This window comes from Pinus tabuliformis, chromosome 8 (assembly GCF_031772625.1).
Source record: "Pinus tabuliformis cultivar Carrire ecotype Pingquan chromosome 8, CPIR1, whole genome shotgun sequence".
Lineage (NCBI taxonomy): Eukaryota > Viridiplantae > Streptophyta > Pinopsida > Pinales > Pinaceae > Pinus > Pinus tabuliformis.
In genome coordinates, this window is record NC_142294.1 from 142,745,768 (window position 1) to 142,768,672 (window position 22,905).

Sequence of the window (22,905 nt, forward strand, 5' to 3'; positions counted from 1 at the left end):
GCAGGTCACGACCCTCGGTCCTATGGTGAGAAATACGGGAATGACTAAGCAGAAGGAGCTCGTCATATCGAAGGTCGACAATCGGAAGATTAGAATACTGCACCATTGTGAAGATTGCGATATGGAATTCCTTCAATAAGCACGGTATAGAGAGTTAAAGGCGTATGGGTCATCAACTACAATATTGAATGCGGGAACAGAGGAGTCAGTCTTAGGAGTAATGGTGACTGTTAAAGATCGTTGGGTCAAGGCAGCAAGGACGACGATCTGCAGGTAAGAGTGTTGGGTCTGCTTTGAAGTGATACAAGCCATCTCTGTGCTCCGACACACATCTTCGATGAGATAAATGGAGGTATGGGACTCAGGAACCAGTGTGCAAGTCACCTAAGAATTAATTTCTCAGCATGGAGCTCCATGTAGTCAAGCAATGAAAGACTACCAGGTTGACCTTTATTTCTGCACTGTGACAAGAAACAGACAGTTGATCGCTCCCATCTCCAGAAAGTGGGGAATTCAAGCAGTTAATGCGAAAATGATAGGTGAACTTGTCGAGTAACAGAGGAGGAACATCATGGAAAACGTGTGTTCTGATCAAAGGTGATCACAGGAAGTGGCATGGAGATGATTTTCTATGGTCATCATTCAATTTTCCCATGTTTTGTTATTTTGTACTTTGTTGCATTTTAAAGAAGCAATCAAATATGTTGTAATCATTTTGGGCAGCAGAGCCATCGCATGTCGAGACATCTAGTCGATCAGACAGTTGGAGCTCGGCTAAGATATTTTGTAACATTTTTTCAAAGCTCCCCTCTCCTTATAATAGAGGGAAGAAACACTTAAACAAGGTTCAAAATTTTTGGAAATAACTCTTGGAAAGGGCCTTTTCCTGTTTTCATGAAGACAATGTTATGAATTTCGATTTATGTATGTTTGTCAGAAGATTAATACAGTATTTATGGTGATTCCAACTTATTGGATTGCATTATGTTCATCTCCCTTTGTGTTTTCATATATGTTAAATATTCTTCTCAAATTTCGTGTCACGTAGCTGCTAGACATATTTCTCATTAGATGCAGATTCATTTCGATCAAGTTATTGATGGAAAATGCCTGTATAAGATTCATTTCGATCAAGTTATTGATGGATAATGCCTGTATTGATGTGGAAATTAAGTCTTTAAAAAGCGCTCCATGTATCTTAGCATTCCATAAACATTCCCTTTCTCTCGTTTCTCTCTAAATCCAGATATATATATAATTCTTAAAGTTTAAGCTCTGTATGATGGATTTCTCCTCTACTATTTTCTACCATTACATCTGTCTTAACAACTGATTTGCTGCAAGCTCTCAATCTGATTTGGCCACCACTAACCGAGGATCATTTCCTGTGTATTCTTGCATGTACGTTGGTTCATACATTGTATCTTTATGAATGGTTCTGAATCAACCTTATTTGAATTACATGTAAAAACTATGGTGCTATAAGTCTTTAAGATAAATTTGACAACACTAATTAAGATGTCCTAGGGATTAGTCTCCTATCAACCCATAGACTGTCTCTAGGAGTGACAACATCTTTCTGGCATCGTTGTCGGGGAACGAATTAGAATATTTTTCCCTAGGTACGACAATTTTTACATTCCCTCTGTCATGTGAGTAAGGGAAGTGTGGGTTGAAGATCTCTCACCTTAGCGACTCCATTGTTTGAATCTTATTGTAAACACATTGGCGAATCCATTGTCTATATCCTTATTTGGTCATCCTGGCTTTCAAGAGGCCTCATTCTCGCTCTGATGCTAAATAGCAGAAAACTTCCCCTACATCTGAACTTGAGATCACTCACCTAAAGGGGTTTTCAAAATGGCCATTCCTGCATTCTTGGCCAACAAATCTGCCCCATTGGATTTTTCTTTTGTTGTTGGTTATCCCCATCATGTCCCTTCAGGTCATGAATGGTATACCTATTTGCCTAGATTTAGTGGAAACACAGATAGAACGTTGGACCAACACCTCAAGGATGTTCATGAAGGCATGGAACAACTAGGTATTGTTTTTGAATATGTGAAAATGAAAAATTTCATGTATTCCTTAGCTGAAGATGCTAGAGTTTGGTACAGAACAATACCTCATGGAAGCATATATTCCTTAAAGAGCTTTCACATAGCATTTAATCTTTTTTGCAATAGATTATATCCAGTGGGTGCTTTGTTTGAAGATTGTTGTGCACATTTTAATGTTGAAAATATACTTGAGGTTAATGATCCTGCTGAAGATGTTTGTGGGGCTCAACTCCAAGAAAACATATACTTGCATAAAGAAGCATCGCCCAACAATCAATAAAGGGAAGAAGGAGACATTATCAGGTTGCAAATAGACCCTCAAAGATCTTGTTCTTCTGAATTTGATGATTCTCCTTCTTATGATTTGTATGACTCCAATGGGATGTTGAGCAATGCAGGGATACAACAGTCCCAGTCATGGGAAGCTGCACAAAAAGAGGAGGCCCACCAGGAGGTTAATAAAGAGGCACCAATTTACGATCCACGTCCTTCAAATGGAGAACAAGTTCAAGAAGTTGATATTAAAGTCAATAAAGATTCTATGATCTATGATTCAAATGATTCATAAGAGGATGAGATTATTGCAGACTTTCAAAGAGATTTGCTTACAAACAATTGGGGAGAAGATTACCAACAACAACTCCTTCGAGAGGAGCCCATAGTTGAAGAGCCATGCAATGTCGATGGCTTCCTGTTATAGAAATATTCCTCCTTGGAAATTGTTCAAGAAAGGGAGACAACCATAAATTTTTCTCATCTGTTCCATGATCCAGTAGCTGACTATATGGCATCTTTCTTTGGTCAGCAACCGATCTCAATTATGGGGTATGTATTAAATGTTTTACCTCAAGGTTTAAAATGGTGCATGCCTATTTTAGTTGTTGACTTTCAAGAGAACAATGGCATAAGGTCTAGTACTCAAATGCTGGGCTGGTATGATTGGAAGGATTAGGCAACTCCTAAGTGTCGAAAAAGAAAAAGAAATATAAACACAAGTGAGATGAAAAATAAAAGTAAAGAGTGAGTGGCAAAATCTCGAGGATAAACCTCAACATATAGAAAGAGAAATTTATTATATTGTACTCAAAGTTCAAGTAGATGTAGAGAAGAAAGAAAAACCGTCCATGTCACCTTCCATAATTGTGAGTGAGACAATGCCAACCTCGATAATGTCCCTTGGGGAATGCTATGGATTTCTAGGTCCTAGATGGGTAGTCCTTGGAGGATCCTGGAAGAAACTAGTTGGAGCTATCCTAACAATTGAGGTTGAAGGGAGAAATCTAGTGATGGGCATATGAATGCTCAATTAGCATTGGTGGGCATCCTTCTACCAAGACAATCTGGTTAAAATATGATTGATTACCACATTGGCATTAGATATTACCTAATGGTTTACTATTGGGGTCAAAATTCTCTCATCTTGCTTCAATGTTATGGTCTTGATTTTCAATCTCATCTACATAATGCAAACAAGCTTGAGATGTAACATGGATAAACATAAGGACAAATGACTAACCCCAATAGGGTAGTGAAGGGCACGACCATTACTAAATGGTCTACTATTGAGAAGTATGATAAAAAAATTACCAATTTTCTGGATGTTATCAAGAAAAGTTGGATATATAAACTTGATCATAAACCCTTCACAATCATTAGCCTTGGTGAAGATTCCCTGCGAGTTTAATGGATTAAATGATACTTGTGAGTTTGGATCAGATTAAATGATTGTAAGTTTGGACCTCTCCACTATAGTTCGAGCATTTGCATGGAAAATATATACTTATGAATGGAAAATTTCCATAACAATTTGTTCTTATATATTTATTAGATCCTAGTGTTGAGAGTCTTTTGTAAAGTTAAAGGTTGCTAGTCGTACAAAAAGCTTTTCTAGCAATGTCCTAGAATTTACTTCCACTATTTGTTCCCAGGCTGAAGTAATTCCTATCATTCTTTTGGCTTTTGAATGGCCTTTGTTATAAGAGGATCTCTGATCATTATTTCTCTATGTAATTTTGGTTTTGTCACTTGTTTACGAATAACTAGAATGAACCCTTTCCTTCCCCATATATTCCCTTCCAAATAGATTTAGTTCAATATAATCATTTCCTTTCCCATACTTTCCTTTCCAAACAGATTTAATTTAAAGGCATTGAATCTTTATTACTATTACTCATTTTCCCTTTGTCTAAGCTTCTGCAACAAGGAGTACTCTTACATGAAAATTATCCAGATTTACATTTGATCCCAATTGCTTATTCATGCCTCCTCAAGACTTGAACATTCGTGGGTGGCCTGACATGCCATTGTTGTCACTGCTGAACCACAACTCTGTAGACATCACTTGCATAAAACATTGCTTACATTTTATGCTATTCTAAATTTATTTCCTGACAATTCAAAATGATGAATTTGGAACACTATAGTGGCAATTCCCAATGGAATGATAATTCTCCACAGAAAGCTATTTAAAACTTTCATCAAGGAAAATTTGAGGTCTGAAATGGGTCTCCTAAGGAAAATAATAAAATAAAACCTACGAATCTTCAAAGGTAAAAAAAGAAAATTATTTTTTTTAATTGTATTTTTGACTTATCTCCTTATAGGTTTACTTAAATTTCAGGTGAAAGAACTCATTGGATGATTCCACATCCAATGAGCACTAATTTTGCATAAGTTCCATACATGAAAAACCTTTTTTTTTCAAGAAACACATTTCTTTCATTGTAGTTCTAGTTTATCCTACTATGAGTTTATCAGAAGTATGTAAACTGGATACAAGTTGGATGTGGAATTTAATTCCGCATCCAACGAGTGCCTACGCTTGAAACTCGAGTAAACCTATCAAGAGATAAGTAGAAAATATGATTTAAAAAAGCAGTTTTCTTCCATTACCTCCAAAAACTATTTAGCTTTATGGTTGACATCATCATCTTGAATCCTATTGGTTCTTTTACAGTTGACTTCGATAGTCAATTTTGTTTCAAGGCCTATTTGTGACCTCAAAATTCCCCTAATGCAATATCTGTGAGATGTTTTGGATATTCTCTAAAAGACCACACCTTAAGGATTGTTTAATGGTAAAAAGTAAACATTTTTTATTTTTGATTCTTAAACCCTAATTTTGGATTATTATGTCCAAAGGGTTGACGAAAAGCTAAGAGTTGGTGCCTTTTCTTCTATTGTGCTCCTGTGATCTCATTTTCTCAGCCTGTAGACTCATGAAATCTGATCTAATAATAACCTTAGAATCAAGAAATGAAGAAACGAAAGAAATACTATCACTACAACCTCAAAGCTACAGATCACTTAATTGTAAGAATACTCATTTTTATAGCTTTCCTATAAGTTTCTTTGAATTTTCCTCCATTCTCAACTGTTCTCATTGTCTTTCAATTTAACAGCCAGGAATTGCGTGCGGTGGAACGCAAGGCCCTCCTGGAATCTCTTGCTCGAAATATGCCAGAAGATACCATATGGTTTGGCTCACACATCATAACCATTGAAAGAACAAAAAACAGTCAAATAAAATTAGAATTGGATGATGGTACGGAGATACTCGCCAAGGTAATGTCTTTTCTTTAACAACACAATTTAACATGTGAAAGAGAGGTCCTAAAACGTCACATAATCCATGCCAAAAATTGTTAAAATCAAGAAATTAATATTCATAATAGACTAGTTAGGTTCCTGTTTTGAAATATTCACTCCTGTATCAAGAAAAATGACATTATTTTACATGAATGAATGATAGGCATATGTAGCCAGACAATCAAGAAAGCTGTTGACGTTTGTTTGTTTTATCATAATGTGGGAAGTTGCACATGGTGAAAGTTCTCCTCTTCCATAAAATAATTTATCATAATCATCTCTTGAAAAACTAATACACACGGAAGGATACCATGCTTTATGAATTTGTAGACGTACGTCAAAACAATAAGGGATAGCTTTGCCAGATATTTCATTACCATCTTCATTTTCTTTCTTCTTGAAAATTAAACAAGACCATTTGAGGAAAGAACAAAAATGCTTCTTTTTATATATCTCTTTTTTGACAGATGTCCCTATGAGGACCTGATGTATCCTTTTCAAAGAGAGAGATGAGACTTGGACCATCAACTAATTATTTTTCTTCCTAGAGAAACCTGTTATTTTTTGGTGGAAAACCGCTGCCCTATGTAAAAAATTACAAAAATACATCAGGTACTGATTGACTGTTTTGTACTTTTAAGCTTAGAATCTTGGGTTGGTACATTCTTTTGCATGCATTCTCAAGCACAGGCTAGCTGGATCAGGTATCACCAATGGACATTGTGTTTGGAAGAAAGGTTTTGAAACATATCTTTTAGGAGTGTGGCCAGATCTCTTTGGAAGGAAATTTCAACACATTTTATCATCTTGTTTCTCCACCCTCTGCAGTCAAGGGAAATTCTTCTGACTTTTATGTTTATTGCCTTTCTGGTCACTGCTGATCACTCTTTGCTTTGTTTGAGGTAACTATTATGAACATAGCTTTGAAGGTAGAAAGAGTTCATATGGGAGTTTTCTGTTCAATAGGTTAAGGTAAGAACTTTCAATTCATAGGTTAAAGGAAGAACTTGTGATACAAGTAGCTTATTTTTCCTTAGGATGTACATAGAAATTGAGACTATGGTGTCCAGTCTGATATGCTGGCTCTTCAAGCGGGGGTGTAATATTCCTAATTAGCCATGGCTAATTGGAATATTTGATTTTGCTCAATTTTTTTGCCTTCTATAGTTATTTATAAATAAAAAGGTGAGAAAAGGGGACATAATTCACTTCTAGAATAAAAGTCACTTCCTAGTAGCACAACGTTGTGACTTAAAGGGGAGCCAAGGGGGCCAAAGGGGGACGCAGAGATGGAGCCCACACAGACACTTGGAGGGACTGCGCAGAAGGAAAGAAACACGTGGCAAGAGGGGAATCACGTTGGAGGAGGTGAGCCTTAGGATTGAGAGAGGCAAAGGCTATAAAGGAGAGAGAAGCCCCCTCATTTTGATCATTCAGTTATGTGCATTTGAACTAGTCACTTCGACTTAGAGCACGCTGGTTGTTTAGCTAGTCTGCAGCATTGTTTAGTGCATTGAGTGTTTCCGTTCGGAGATCTCACCCTTAGCCCCGGGGGACTTTGAGTGCCTACTCGGGCAAGGTATTTCCATCAGCATTTTGGCAATAGTTTCATCAGCATTTCTGGCAGGAGGATTGAGCATCTTGGAGGATTGCGCAGCACTGAGAGGGATGACGCAGTTCTTTCTGGCAGGAGTTCTGGCTTGAGGGTTTGCAGTAGGATTTGTGCTGGGAGATTGAGCAGGGGATCAGCCCTTGCATATTGGAGGGTTTTAGCAGAGGTTTCAGGCAGATTTCTGGAGGGTTTCATTCAGTGGCAACGCAGAGCCGAGAGAGACTGCGCAAAACCCCAAGGGGGTGATTTTCGGGGGTCGGCCATTCCAGGAAAGCTTTTTGGGTTTTTTCTGGGTTTCTTGAGTAGAGTCTGATTCCAGAGTTTCAGCCTTTTCTAAGGAGGGAAACAGACCCAAATCCTCATTCGATTTCCAGTAGCACAACAGTTTTCCAGTAGCTGGGACATAGATCAGTGTGAGGCCATTCCTTTGCTATTCTAAGTGTATTTCTTCACTTGCCTTGTGCAAGTCAAGGTGCCATCTTTCTTATCACCTCCTGTACTCATTCTATTGCTCAGTATAATAAAATGACTTAGCATTTCTTGCTGCATTTCTTGAGTATTTGTTTACGTTTCATGTATACATTGTTGTTCGCTGCACTATCGTTATTTCGTCTCTGTGATTTTTCCGGCTATTATACCACTTGTACGTTTTTCTGGTTGGGGTTTGCTGGTATTTGAGAAATATTCCTAAAAGGGATATTAGAGTGGTATTAGAGCATAGTTCTGGCTCAGCCTGTGGAGCTAGCAATCTATGACACTGGGGGAAAAACCCTACATCTGTTGCAGAGGTAGGAGATACAGAGACACTAGGCGTAGGTTGGAAAATACCTACGGAGAGGGAGACTGTGTTCTGATAGTGGACGCAGAATAGGAGGAGCATGTGGTGGACACAGAGCAGAAAGATCCGATGGCAAACGAGGACAGGAAGAGATTTGCGGATATGCTCCTCAATTCAGTGCAGGATCTGTAGAGGCAAATTGAGGTGATGGGGCAGAGATTCACGACAGTAGAGGCCAGACAGCGTGAGAGCCCACGAGTTTTTCAGATTGGTGAGGGATCGGGTGCATCCCATCATTTGCCAGAGTAGCGTGATACTGCACAGCAGGTGGCCTCGCATGCCCCTACATGCTCTACCATGCCCACCTTCTTAGGAGTAGACACGGGGGCTGGAGCCTAGTAGGAGGCAGAGCCCAGTCATATGGGCGATTATTTTGTAGAGTACTAGGCCTATGGGCAGGGGTTCAGGGATGCTCTTTCATTTAGAGACTTTGTTCAGCTCCAGCGGGATAGTAGACCCCACGACCATCATAGATGGTACCGACATTACCATGATGGTGACACCCACCGTGTAGCGAGTAGATTCCACTTGCCTACGTTTGATGGTTCATTAAACAGTTCGGCAAAGTCTTGGGTGGAGAAGGTGGACATTTATTTCCAGCTTAACCAGATGTCGGAGACAAAGGCCATCAAGGTGGAAACATTGCATTTGGATGGTGAGGCTCAGGATTGGTGGTTTCATGGGATGGTTACACTCGGACATTCCACAGTGATGACATATGCAGAGTTCACCAGGAGATTGATGGAGCGATTTGATCAAAGGGATCCAGAGCAGCGTTTTGTTGAGCTAACGAGGCTCAAACAGACAGGGAGCCCAGAGACCTACATTGCAGATTTCTTGAGGGTCTCAGTGATGGTGCCAGATCTATCCACGACACGGAGGATCTATATGTATGTTGAGGGGTTAGCAGAGCCACTTCGGGGTTTAGTCTGATCCACTAGACCAACCACACTCCAGGGGTTAGCAGAGCCACTTCGGGGTTTAGTTTGATCCACTAGACCAGCCACACTCCAAGACGCCATTAGCAGGACCCGAGACTTACAGGATGTCTTACCCAGGACTTGGACACCTTACCCCCAGAGACAGACTTTCCAGTCTAAGGGGGAGGATGTGAGGATTCCACCTCCAAAGGGGAATCCAGGACGAGCGTAGATTGACGATGATGCCAGGAGGGAGTTGAAGAAGAAGCAGTTGTGCTTCACTTGTCAGGAGCCGTGGGCACCAGGACATAGATGTGCTGCTGGCAAAGCACATTTTATTGAGGTCTTCTCCGAGAGCAGTGGGGAAGAGGATGATGAGGATGATGTGGAGGCAGGAGATAGCCATGCCATGCAGGGACCTTTGCCACCTCCACCGCCAGCAGCAGGTGGTGCATCTTTTGCACCTACCGGAGGGGCCCTTGCAGCATTGCAAGGAGTTCCCAAGTATTTGACGCTACGCGTACAGGGGACAGTACGTGGCCAGCGAGTATCAGTTTTGGTTGACAGCGGGGCAACCCACAACTTCATCGATTCACAGATGGTTGAGCGGAGAGGTATACAAACAGAGAGCTTCGATGGGTTTTTAGTTTTGGTCCCAGGAGATCAGACCATGATGTGTGCTTATTATGTTCCAAAGCTATCAGTGATGATGGGCACCTACACATTGACTGACCACTTTTTCGTGGTCGATATTCCGAACACCAACATGATACTGGGTGTTCAGTGGCTCATCACTCTAGGGAAGGTCACGACAGATTGGAAGACCCTAGAGATGGAGTGGGATGATGAGAAGACAGGGAGGCATGAGAAGATACGTGGACAGCACACATATCTGCCTCAGACTATTTCAGCTCATCGAATGGAGGTAGTCTTCCAGAAGGGAGACGTAGAGTGGGCAGTAGAACTGCATGCATCAGAGGCAGGGACTACAGGGCGGACGGTACATCTGGAGATACAGTCCATCCTTGAGCGGTATGCCATAGTGTTTGGGGAGATTTCGCTAGGACAACCACCGGACCGGGGGTTTGAGCACACCATTGAGCTTGAGCAGGGTATTTAGGCAGTGATCACTACCCCTATAGGCATCCCAAGGCCTATCGGGATGAGATTGAGCGAGCCATTCAGGGGTTGCTGGCTCTTGGGCACATTCGGCCGAGCACGAGTCCTTTTGCTTCTTCCGTGGTGTTGGTGAAGAAGAAGGATGACACATTGAGGATGTGCATTGATTACAAGGAGGCATGAGAAGATATGGGGACAACACACATATCTGCCTCAGACTGTTTCGGCTCATCGGATGGAGGCAGTCTTCTAGAAGGGAGACATAGAGTGGGCAGTAGAACGTGCATCAGAGGCAGGGACTACAGGGCGGACGGTACATCTGGAGATACAGTCCATCCTTAACCAGTATGCCATAGTATTTGGGGAGATTTTGCCAGGACAACCACCGGACCAGGGGTTTGAGTACACCATTGAGCTTTAGCAGGGTATTCAGGTAGTGATCACTACCCCTATAGGCATCCCAAGGCCTATCGGGATGAGATTGAGCGGGCCATTTAGGAGTTGCTGGCTCTTGGGCACATTCGGCCGAGCACAAGTCCTTTTGCTTCTTCCGTGGTGTTGGTGAAGAAGAAGGACGACACATTGAGGATGTGCATTGATTACAGGGCCCTGAACAAGAAGACACTGAAGAACAGGTACCCCATACCCAGGATCGACGAGTTGATGGATGAGTTGAGAGGAGCACGGTTCTTCTCAAAGATTGATTTGAGATCTGGGTACCATCATATTCGTGTGAGGGAGCAGGACATTCCCAAGACTGCCTTCAGGTGTCACTATGGGCACTTTGAGTTCTTGGTGATGCCCTTTGGGCTAACCAATGCCCCCGCCACATTTCAGTTTTGCATGAATCACATCTTCCGCAGTCACCTGAGGAAGTTTGTGTTGGTATTCTTTGATGACATTCTCATTTACAACAGGACTTGGGAGGAGCATCTCCAGCACATTGAGACAGTGTTGCGTATCTTGCAGGAGCAGCAGTTCTATGCCAAACTCTCCAAGTGTGAGTTTGGGCTGACGAAGATGTTGTATTTGGGGCACATCATAGGGGCGGACGGAGTGAGAGTCCATGAAGAGAAGATCAGGGCCATTAGAGAGTGGCCAGAGCCAAGAAACGTGACAGAACTCCGGGGGTTCATTGGCATTTGTACTTACTACCGGAAGTTCGTCAAGAGTTTCTCACAGCTTGTTGCACCCCTAACAGATTTGACAAGGAAGGGGGCTTTCAGTTGGTCGGATACAGCGTAGCGAGCCTTTGACAGGCTCAAGGAGGTTATGAGCAGCTGCCCAGTGCTTGCATTGCTAGATTTCACGCGGCCATTTGTTTTGGAGTGTGACGCGTTGGGAGAGGGGATCGACGCAGTATTGATGCAGGGAGGTCACCCTATAGCCTATGAGAGCCGGAAGCTCCTTCCACACGAGAGGTTGTATTCTATATATGACAAGGAGATGCTGGCCATCATGCATGCATTGGCCAAGTTCCGGCAGTATTTGGTGGGTAACAGGTTTAGGGTGAGGACTGATCACAACAGCCTCAGATTCTTTTTGGAGCAGAAGCAGCTACAAGAGAGGCAGCAAAAGTGGATCAGCAAGATCCAAGCATATGATTTTGACATTGAGTATGTCAAGGGTAAGAACAACGTGGTAGCAGATGCTCTTTCATGTAGACCAACCACGTTGTCTCTTATGAGCTTGGACACAGACTGGAGGGCTCGACTCTTAGTAGAGTACTCCAAGGACAGGTTTGTATGTGAGGTTCTGGATGGGTAGGTGGCAGATGACAGGTACAGGGTGGTCGATGAGATCATCTATTACAGGGACTGGATCTTCTTGACTGAGGGGTCTCAGCTCAAGAAGAAGATACTACAGGCATCACATGATTCACCTTTGGCAGGCCATCAAGGGTTTACCAAAACCTACAGGGCCATTAGAGAGAGGTTCTCATGGAAGGGCCTCAAGGAGGATGTACTCTAGCATATTCGGGAGTGCGATGTTTGGCAGAGGAACAAGGGAGAGATGAGCCATCCCATGGGATTATTGCAGCCTCTTCCCATTCCAGAGGGGAAATGGGAGAGTATTTCAATGGACTTCATCACAGGGTTTCCCATGGTATAGGGCAAGGATTGTATCTTTGTTGTCGTTGATCGACTGACAAAGTACGCACATTTTTTTGCCATATCCGCACACTACACAACAGCACGGGTGGTCGAGCTGTTCTTCAGAGAGATCTTCAGGCTACATGGTCTTCCTAAGACCATCATCAGTGACAGAGACAGTCGTTTCATGGGCGGGTTTTGGCAGGAGCTTTTCCGGTTGGTGGGGACAGAGTTGACATCGAGTACCAGTTATCACCCACAGACGGATAGGCAGATAGAGATAGTTAACAAGTGGCTGGAGGGCTACTTGCGTAACTATGTCAGTGGGCAGCAACGAGCATGGCTGAAGTGGCTGCATTGGGGGGAGTAATGCTACAACATTACACATCACATGTCCATTGGTATGTCACCATTCTATGCCTTATATGGGTATCATCCTTTACCTTTTGATAACATGATGTTTGGTGATAGCAAGGCTCCTAGAGCCAAGATTTGGATCCAAGAAAGTCAGGATATCCTCCGAGCTCTCAAGGATAACATGGCTATAGCACAAAGCCAGCAGAAGCTATATGCCGACAGGGGTCGGGTGGAGAGACAGTTTGAGGTAGGGGACATGGTCTACCTACGATTACAGCCATGCCGACAGTCGTCATTGAAGCAGAAGGGGGCTAAGAAGCTCAAGCCCCGCTTTTATGGGCCATACAGGGTGATACGTAGAATTGCACAGGCTGCATATGAGTTGGAGCTGCCCCAAGGCAGCAAGATTCATAACGTTTTTCATGTATCATGCCTGAAGAAGGCATTGGTGCAGCAGGTGACAGTGACAGATGAGCTACCACCCCTGGATGATGAGGGGCATTTGATGTTGCAGTCGGAGGCTATTATTGATACTAGGGAGAGGCAGCTGCGGAGCAGGACGATCCGAGAATTCTTGGTGAGGTGGAAGAATTTGCTGGATGAGGATGCCACTTGGGAGAGTGAGAAAATCTTGCAGCATCCATCACTTCAGTTGCTTGAGGGCAAGCAACATTTTGCCGGGGGAGACTGTAATATTCCTAATTAGCCATGGCTAATTGGAATATTCGATTTTGCTCAATTTTTTTGCCTTCTATAGTTATTTATAAATAAAAAAGTGAGAAAAGGGGACATAACTCACTTCTAGAATAAAAGTCACTTCCTAGTAGCACAACATTGTGACTTAAAGGGGAGCCAATGGGGCCAAAGGGGGACGCAGAGATGGAGCCCACGCAGGCACTTGGAGGGACTGCGCAGAAGGAAAGAAACACGTGGCAAGAGGGGAATCACGTTGGAGGAGGTGAGCCTTAGGATTGAGAGAGGCAAAGGCTATAAAGGAGAGAGAAGCCCCCTCATTTTGATCATTCAGTTATGTTCATTTGAGCTAGTCACTTCGACTTAGAGCACGCTGGCTGTTTAGCTAGTCTGCAGCATTGTTTAGTGCATTGAGTGTCTCCGTTCGGAGATCTCACCCTTAGCCCCAGGGGACTTCGAGTGCCTACTCGGGCAAGGTATTTCCATTAGCATTTTGGCAGTAGTTTCATCAGCTTTTTTGGCAGGAGGATTGAGCATCTTGGAGGACTGTGCAGCACTGAGAGGGATGACGCAGTTCTTTCTGGCAGGAGTTCTAGCTTGAGGGTTTGTAGTAGGATTTGTGCTGGGAGATTGAGCAGGGGATCAACCCATGCGTATTGGAGAGTTTTAGCAGAGGTTTTAGGCATATTTCTGGAGGGTTTCATTCAGTGGCAACGCATAGCCTTGAGAGATTGCGCAGAACCCCAAGGGGGTGATTTTCGGGGGTCGGCCATTCCAAGAAAGCTTTTTGGGTTTTTATGGGTTTCTTGAGTAGAGTCCGATTCCAGAGTTTCAGCCCTTTTTGAGGAGGGGAGCAGCCCCAAATCCTCATTCGATTTCCAGTAGCTAGGACACAGATCAGTGTGAGGCCATTCCTTTGCTATTCTAAGTGTATTTCTTCACTTGCCTTGTGCAAGTCGAGGTGCCATCTTTCTGATCACCTCCTGTACTCATTCTATTGCTCAGTATAATAAAATGGCTTAGCATTTCTTGAGTATTTGTTTACATTTCATGTATACATTGTTGTTTGCTGCACTATCGTTATTTCGTCTCTGTGAGTTTTCCGACTATTATACCACTTTAGAGAGAGATTCTTCGGCGAAAATCACATGGAAAATCATTTGTCGACGCGTTTCGAACCAACAAGTGTGGTTCATCATCAGGACAAGTTGAAGAAACAGATCCAGCTGAGCGAGTTAAATAGGCAGAGCAGAGACTCCTGACCAACGGCTAGTTTGACTCAAGAATCGGGGTCAAAAATACTTTATTAGTTTAGTTAGCAGAATTAGGACCAAAATATAAATAGAAGGGTAATTTAGTTAACAAATATTAATAAAAATTAGTTAAATAATGGACCTTAAATATAAAATAATATTATTTAAAATATTAAAATTATAAAATAAAAGAACTAACAAAGGTCAAAGGGGGGAAGGTTAGTTACAATTATTCAAGTAAATAAAAATAAATTAAAAATTAAAAATTGTAAAATACTAAAAAACGAGGATAGGTTAGAAAAATAATAAAATAAATAAATGGATAAATTAAATTAGAAATGAAAAAATAATAAATAATAAATTGGTTAAAAAACATAAAAATAATAATAGTAAATAAAAATAATAAAGAAAAAATAATAAAAATAAAAATAAAATAAACAAATCAAAATTAAAAATTATGGAAAAATTAACGAATAAATAAGAATAAAATAAATAGGTTAGTAAGAAAAAATAGTTAAAAAGTCTGAATAAATAAATAAAATAAAGACAAATAAAATAAAGGAGGGTAGGTTAGTTAAATAAATAAATAAATACAGAATAAAAATAATAAAATTAGTTAAAAGGACAAAAATCAGTTAAAATAATAATAATAATAATAGTAAATAAAACTAATAAAGATAAAAATAAAATAATCAAACCAGAAGTAAAAGCCTATAAATAATATTAAAAATTATCGAAAAATTAATGGAAGAAAACCACAGACGTTAGAAAAATAAGTTAAAAAATGATAACAAAGTAATGAATAAATGAAAAAATAAAAAGAATAAAACAAAAAGGCTAGTTAGAAAAGTTAGTAAAAAGTCGGAAAAAATGAATAAACTAAAGACAAAACAAAATATAAGAGGGTAGGTTAGTTAAAAAATTAATAACCGAACAGATAGAATAAGAATAAAAATAATAAAATTAGTTAAGGGACTCAAACAATAAAGGTGACAATAGAATGAATCAATAAAGGTAAATCCATAACTCAGTAAAAATAAAAAGGTCTGCGGTGCCTCTCCATGGGTTACATAGCAGCGCCAACGGTTCAGCTGTTGATAACCGTATCTCTTTTAATGATTATTTGATTACTAATTTTAAGAATGTTAATAACGATAATGATAATAGTATTGTTACTATGAATTGTGCCATTAGCGGTAGATCGAATAATATCAATAATCTTATTAATAATAATTCTTTTAATAATTATGATAATAATATGCATAGTAATAAAGTGAATTCTTTTAATAACTCTAATGTTATGAATATTAATACTTTTAATAATTATGACAATAATATTCATAGTAATAAAGTGAATTCTTATAACAACTCTAATATTATGGGTAATAATAATGATACTATTAATAACAAAATCAATAATGATAGGATTAGTAAAAAATTCTTTTCTAACTCGAATTTTAATAAGAATAAGGTGTCTCCTTGTTCTTTCAACCTTTCTTCTAAAAGGGTTATTAATCTTTCTAGTTTCAAATTTCCCCCCTCGGTGTTTAAGGTTCTGGGTAAAGGTTTAAATTTTGCCTTGGCCCCTAGAAAGATTCTAGTTGAAGATATTATTTGCGATATTGAGTTTGGAATCAGGGGTTTACCTGATAGGATCAAGGATACGATTAGGCAGGATTGTGCTGTTGCCTTAAGAAAGGCTAGGCCGCCTAAGAGTAACCTTAGCAAGGATGAATTTTTAGCTCTCAGATCCTTGAACCAGAACAAAGATATCGTTGTTCTTAAAGCAGACAAAGGAGGTGCTGCTGTCATTCTTAATAGGGTTGATTACCGTAGCAAGATGTTGGATCATCTTCATAATAGTGGTAGCTACAAGCAGCTTTCAAAAAATCCTTTGAAGAAGGTTGCAAGAAATGTGGCCTTGGCCATTAAATCCATTGGCTCTTTAAGTTCCTTGCACCATAAGCTCATTGAAAGCAACCCTATTACTCCTAGAATCTATGGTCTCCCCAAGATTCACAAGGAAGGTGCCCCCTTGAGGCCCATCGTCAACACCATTGGAGGTCCTACCTACCTTCTGGCGAAGTTTCTTGCGTTAAAGCTTAAACCCTTGGTTGGTCGAACAGAGTCCTTTGTGAAAGACTCTGCTTCATTTATTGAAGAACTCAAGGGCATTAAGCTTGATCCTGGGGACATTCTTGTTAGTTTTGATGTTGTCTCCTTGTTCACTTGCATCCCTATTAATGAAGCCATGGAGGTGATCCATCGCCTAACAGATCCTGACACGGCTAAGTTGGTTGAGATCTGTCTCACTTCCACCTTTTTCAGTTTTGAAGGAGAGTTCTTCGAGCAAACCTGTGGGGTTGCGATGGGCTCCCCCCTTTCCCCTGTTGTTGCTAATCTTTTTATGGAAGATTTTGAATCCAAGGCTCTTAGCTCTTCTCGGCTCTTGCCTAAGCTGTGGAGAAGGTATGTGGATGACACCAATGTCATATGGCCTCATGGGCAGGTTGAGCTTGATCTCTTCTTTGATCATCTCAACAACCAATCCTCAGCCATTAAGTTCACTAAGGAGCAAGAAGTTGATGGATGCCTTCCTTTCCTTGATATTCTTATTTCTAAGAATAGTGATGGTTCCCTCGCCCATCGGGTTTTTCGTAAGAAAACTCATACGGAGCAGTATCTTCATGCTAATTCCCACCATTTCCCGGCTCAAAAGATGGGTGTCCTCAATACCCTTGCTACTCGGGCCCTTAGAATCTCCGACAAAAAGAGTTTCGAGGATGAAAAATCTCATCTACTTGATGTCTTTGTTGAGAATGGCTATAGCAGACACTTGGGTCATATGGCTTTCCTTAAGGCTTCCAAGAATTCTTTGAATAAAAGGGAACCGAAGGAACGAGTCCCAGGTGTCCTTCTTCCGTATGTTCAGGGGACTACTGATAGGATTGGGAGGATTCTCCGGAATCATAGTATCCCTGTGACCTTCAGGCCCCTGAATACCATTCGTGGGTCCCTAAGATCTGTTAAGGATCCTATCGACCCTAAGGATATGAAAGGGGTTTATTTGATCCCTTGTTCCTGTGGGACCCCCTATATTGGAGAGACTGGTCGCTCTATTAATCAAAGGATTAGTGAGCACGCTGCGGACCTTAAGCATCGGAGAGCCAGGTCCTCCGCTTTAGCTGAACATGCTGAGAAAACCAATCATCATGTTTGCATTGAGGAGGCTAGCGTTATTGCTAGGGTTTCGCATTTCCATCATCGTAAATTTAGGGAAGCGCTTGAAATTGAAAAAAGACCTTGCAATCTTAATAGGGACGATGGCTGGAAAGTCAGTAGATGTTGGGTCCCTGCTCTCTCCTCCTAGTTGGTTTCCGCCCTCTTCTTTAGGGTTTATTTCTTTCTATCTATTTACTTTTATTATTATTTTTATTATCTATCTAGTATTAACCTTTTTATTTTTACTGAGTTATGTATTTACCTTTATTGATTCATTCTATTATCACCTTTATTGTTTGAGTCCTTTAACTAATTTTATTATTTTTATTCTTATTCTATCTGTTCGGTTATTAATTTTTTAACTAACCTACCCTCTTATATTTTGTTTTGTCTTTAGTTTATTCATTTTTTCCGACTTTTTACTAATTTTTCTAACTAGCCTTTTTGTTTTATTCTTTTTATTTTTTCATTTATTCATTACTTTGTTATCATTTTTTAACTTATTTTTCTAACCTCTGTGGTTTTCTTCCATTAATTTTTCGATAATTTTTAATATTATTTATAGGCTTTTACTTCTGGTTTGATTATTTTATTTTTATCTTTATTAGTTTTATTTACTATTATTATTATTATTTTAACTGATTTTTGTCCTTTTAACTAATTTTATTATTTTTATTCTGTATTTATTTATTTATTTAACTAACCTACCCTCCTTTATTTTATTTGTCTTTATTTTATTTATTTATTCAGACTTTTTAACTAATTTTTCTAACTAACCTATTTATTTTATTCTTATTTATTCGTTAATTTTTCCATAATTTTTAATTTTGATTTGTTTATTTTATTTTTATTTTTATTATTTTTTCTTTATTATTTTTATTTACTATTATTATTTTTATGTTTTTTAACCAATTTATTATTTATTATTTTTTCATTTCTAATTTAATTTATCCATTTATTTATTTTATTATTTTTCTAACCTATCCTCGTTTTTTAGTATTTTACAATTTTTAATTTTTAATTTATTTTTATTTACTTGAATAATTGTAACTAACCTTCCCCCCTTTGACCTTTGTTAGTTCTTTTATTTTATAATTTTAATATTTTAAATAATATTATTTTATATTTAAGGTCCCTTATTTAACTAATTTTTATTAATATTTGTTAACTAAATTACCCTTCTATTTATATTTTGGTCCTAATTCTGCTAACTAAACTAATAAAGTATTTTTGACCCCGATTCTTGAGTCAAACTAGCCGTTGGTCAGGAGTCTCTGCTCTGCCTATTTAACTCGCTCAGCTGGATCTGTTTCTTCAACTTGTCCTGATGATGAACCACACTTGTTGGTTCGAAACGCGTCGACAAATGATTTTCCATGTGATTTTCGCCGAAGAATCTCTCTCTAAATTGATATGGATCACAAAAGCCTGAACTCTATTATTATACCACTTGTACGTTTTTCTGGTTGGTGTTTGCTGGTATTTGAGAAATATTCCTAAAAGGGATATTACAAGGGGTTAGAAGAGGAAGAAACAAATAGAGAAACCTTTTTGATCCAGGTTTTGTTATTGATCCAAAGACACTAGAATTTGTGATCCAGGTTTTGTTGTTGATCCAAAGACACTAGATTTTGTCCAGGTTCTGTCAAGATCCAATTCTTTGATTTTTTTCATTACCAACAACTAATGTTTTTATAGGGAATGGAATTATATACCAAGCATGAATGTCTTTATCATCAATCTCATGAAAATGAGAAGTTTCTTCGTCCTATGATATGCTTCTATCTGAGATCAGTTACAAGCTGATTTGTGGACACTCCAAAGCCTCAGATTGAGTTTTTCGTTTCTTGTTTTTTTATTCGAGTACCCATCTTCTGCAAGTATCCATCTATTCGACCATACCACTCTCTCGGTGCCTGCTTCTGCCTATACAAGGCTTTATTCAGTCTGCATACATGAGACTTCTTCCCATGAGCTTTAAAGCCCTTTGGTTGTTCAATGTATACCTCTTCTTCTATTACCCCATTCAGAAATGTCGTCTTGACATCCATTTGATGGATCTCCCATCCCATCTGGGTTGCAAGAGATATCACGGTCCTAATAGATGTATACCTGGCTACCGAGGCGAAGGTTTCCTCGTAGTCAATCCCTTCCTTTTGAGCATACCCCTTAGCCACAAACCTGGCCTTGTATTTCTCAACACTGTCGTCCACAGCATATTTGATCTTGTAGATCCATCTTGAACCTACCACAGATCTGTCTTGAGGCCTTGACACCACCTCTCAGACATCGTTCACCGTTATGGAGTTATACTCCTCTACCATCGCATCTAGCCAGACTTGATGCTAAGCTGCCTCCTTGAAATTGGCAGGCTCTCCACCCTGAGCTACTAACACCTGATAGCTGTTTGGCTATTTTTGCTCCCTCTTACTATTCCTTGGCTCACTGATGAAGTTCTCTATATCACGCAGAATCTGACGAATTTCCCTACTAGTTCTTCCTCTGCCAACAGGTGCTTCTATTCGCTCCTTCTCCTCATCCTAAGAATCTTCCTGACCTGAGGAATAATTCTTCACTTCCGTTGGTTGAAGAGGTATGACCAACGGATCCTCTTTCGACTGCTCCTCGGAAGGCATTTCGCGAGATCTTCTGAAAGCTCTATCCTCCATGAACTTTACATCTTGTCATACTACTACCTTCCTGCTCCCTAGAAGATAGATTCTGTATACCTTAGCGTTCTCACTATATCCCACCAGATATCCCTTTTCTGCAGTCTGTTGTCGCGCAAATTGACACGACAACGCTCAGACCCGGGGCTGTCACTCTGATCCTCGATCCCTCCGTTTAAGCCTGTCTCCCGCGGCTAAGGGGGGTAGTCCCTGTGGGATGATGAAGACCAACTGTCGACCAGTTGGTTGGGAGACACGAGATACGATATAAAAGCACTTGATGGATTTAATTAATGAAGCAGACCAGTGCCTTAAGAGATGATTATAAAAACGATTACTTGTTAAATGATATAGAAACATGCACCATGAACAACAATCATATTTCAACTTCGCATCTCGACTTGAAAAACTCAGATCTCAGCGTGAAAAATAATAATTCCCGAAAAATAACTGGATCTGACAAAGAAAAAAAAATTCCACAAATTTATTTATTTTTTTTTTTAATTTTTTTTTTAATTTTTTTTATTTTTTTTATATATATCTAAAAAAAAACGAAATCTAAAAAAATTATTCTAAAACTAAACTATTTAAAAAAAATAAAACTAAATCTAAATAAATCTTTTGATTTTTTTATTTTTTATAAAATCTAAATCTAAAAGAACCTAAATCTAAACTCTTTAAAATAAGAAATAAAACTAAGGCTAAACTATTAAAAAAAAACTAACAAAATAAATATAAACTAAACTATTAAAATTAAAATCTAAAAAAAATCTAAAACTAAAACTATAGCTAATCTAAGCTTAAAGCTCTTTAATTTTCTTTTAAAATATAATTAAACAAACCCTAAGCTAAACTAGAAGGCAATAATTTAAAATCGAATTTACATGAATCTAAACTAAGGACTAAAAAAGAAAAATCTAAACAAATCTAAATCCCAATGACTACGAACTATACGCTACCCTACGCCAAGCTTATCAACAGAACATTCAGCGTCTAAAGAAATCGAAACTATGACTAAAACCCTAAATCTAAAGAACTGAGGGAAAAAACGTGAATGGCTGTGCGGAATCGATGGGCAATACGATGGCAGCTGAAGGAAACGAAGGAAAAAACCGAACACAACAAATGAAATCAGCTAAAATATTACCTGTGCGTGGATCGGCTTTACCTGCGGATTTCAGAGATTGAGGAAAATGTAACAGTTTTGTTTGTCTGTACGCAGGTCACTGTGGAGCAAATCGATGGATGGAGCAGCCTGGTCCGTTTATTACTTGGCTTGAAATCTTTGACGGGTAGCTAAATGCGGATTTGATACCAGTGTCTGAGGAACAATACGCAGATTTTCTGAAGACAATACGCAGAGGATCCGAAACGTGCGGTGATTGTGGATCGATTCAAGGGTTTCTGCCCAGTTGGATGACGTTGTCTATTGCCCTTATACGCTTATTCCATCCAAATCAAACAATTGCAATTAAATGCCACAACGGGCTTGCGTCTCAGCTTTATGACAGCGTAAAGGAAAAGCTTAACGTGAAGGTGAATGAAAACGTTCACAAAGTCTGTAGGCTGATCCTCACACTGAAAGTCTGATAGCAATATTTCAAGAATATACCAAGCAATGCGCGTATATGAGGTTCAGCCAGACTGCGTAGTATCGAAAGGCATGCAGTCCAGAGGTTTCTTGGATTTGCTGATCACAGTTTCATGTCATTGTCTCTGGCAACCTGAAAAGGACAAATTCACTGAAAACCATAATTAAAAATCTGTATATAAGCAAAATTTTAAAACCCTAAATCAGAAAATTTTGAAACCCTAAGACAGCTGATAATTTACAGATTTTGGCTCTTTAATAGCCAGATCTGGCAATAAGCACGGAAGATATTTGAAAGAAAAGGAAATTTTCAGACTGTCACTGTGAAGAACATCAGAAGATCTCTCATGCAAACTTAGAAAAATTAACCGAATGATAGACCCAGGATCAAATCCGACTGGGCTCAACACAAAATGCTTGCGGGAGTTGGCTGGTTCAGCCGAGAACTTCCCCGAACGCCCCCAAAATTTCCTTCAATGATGTTTTCTGCACAGCTCGAAACAACTGTCAATAAAGAGGGCAAAATGCTGCTAGATTTCAGGAAGTAATGGAGATATCTGCCATTACTTCAGAAACCCTAACAGCACCCAAACCCCAGCAAGTGAACAAGATACCTGTGCTCACAATACTCTACGAAAAGCTATTATTAACGGCTGAAAATAACGTATGCAGAAAATGAAACAATCTCACAGCATTTTAAGAGAGTAACACCAACAAGATATGGACCCCAAAGTCTTCTTTTATTAACCAGAAATCAGATTACAAGAGAGCTTTTTCAGTATCAGACTCACAGACCGAATGAATCTGAAATGACTCCTAGCACCCTATATAAAGGAAATGATCCCAATGGCTAGTTCGAATGATCCATGTAGAAATGATCTCGACCGTTG

At 39.5% G+C, this 22,905-nt stretch overlaps 1 protein-coding gene across 2 annotated transcripts in view; it reads left to right on the forward strand.

Annotated features, from left to right (window-relative positions):
* The window catches only part of LOC149234520 (monooxygenase 2-like), a 244,412-nt gene that overhangs the window by 108,753 nt on the left and 112,754 nt on the right, over positions 1 to 22,905 (forward strand). For both annotated transcript variants that reach the window (XM_089371861.1, XM_089371860.1), the window contains one exon: positions 5,462 to 5,624. In XM_089371861.1, the coding sequence (XP_089227987.1) occupies positions 5,462 to 5,624 (163 nt within the window). The remainder of the gene's footprint in view (positions 1 to 5,461; positions 5,625 to 22,905) is intronic.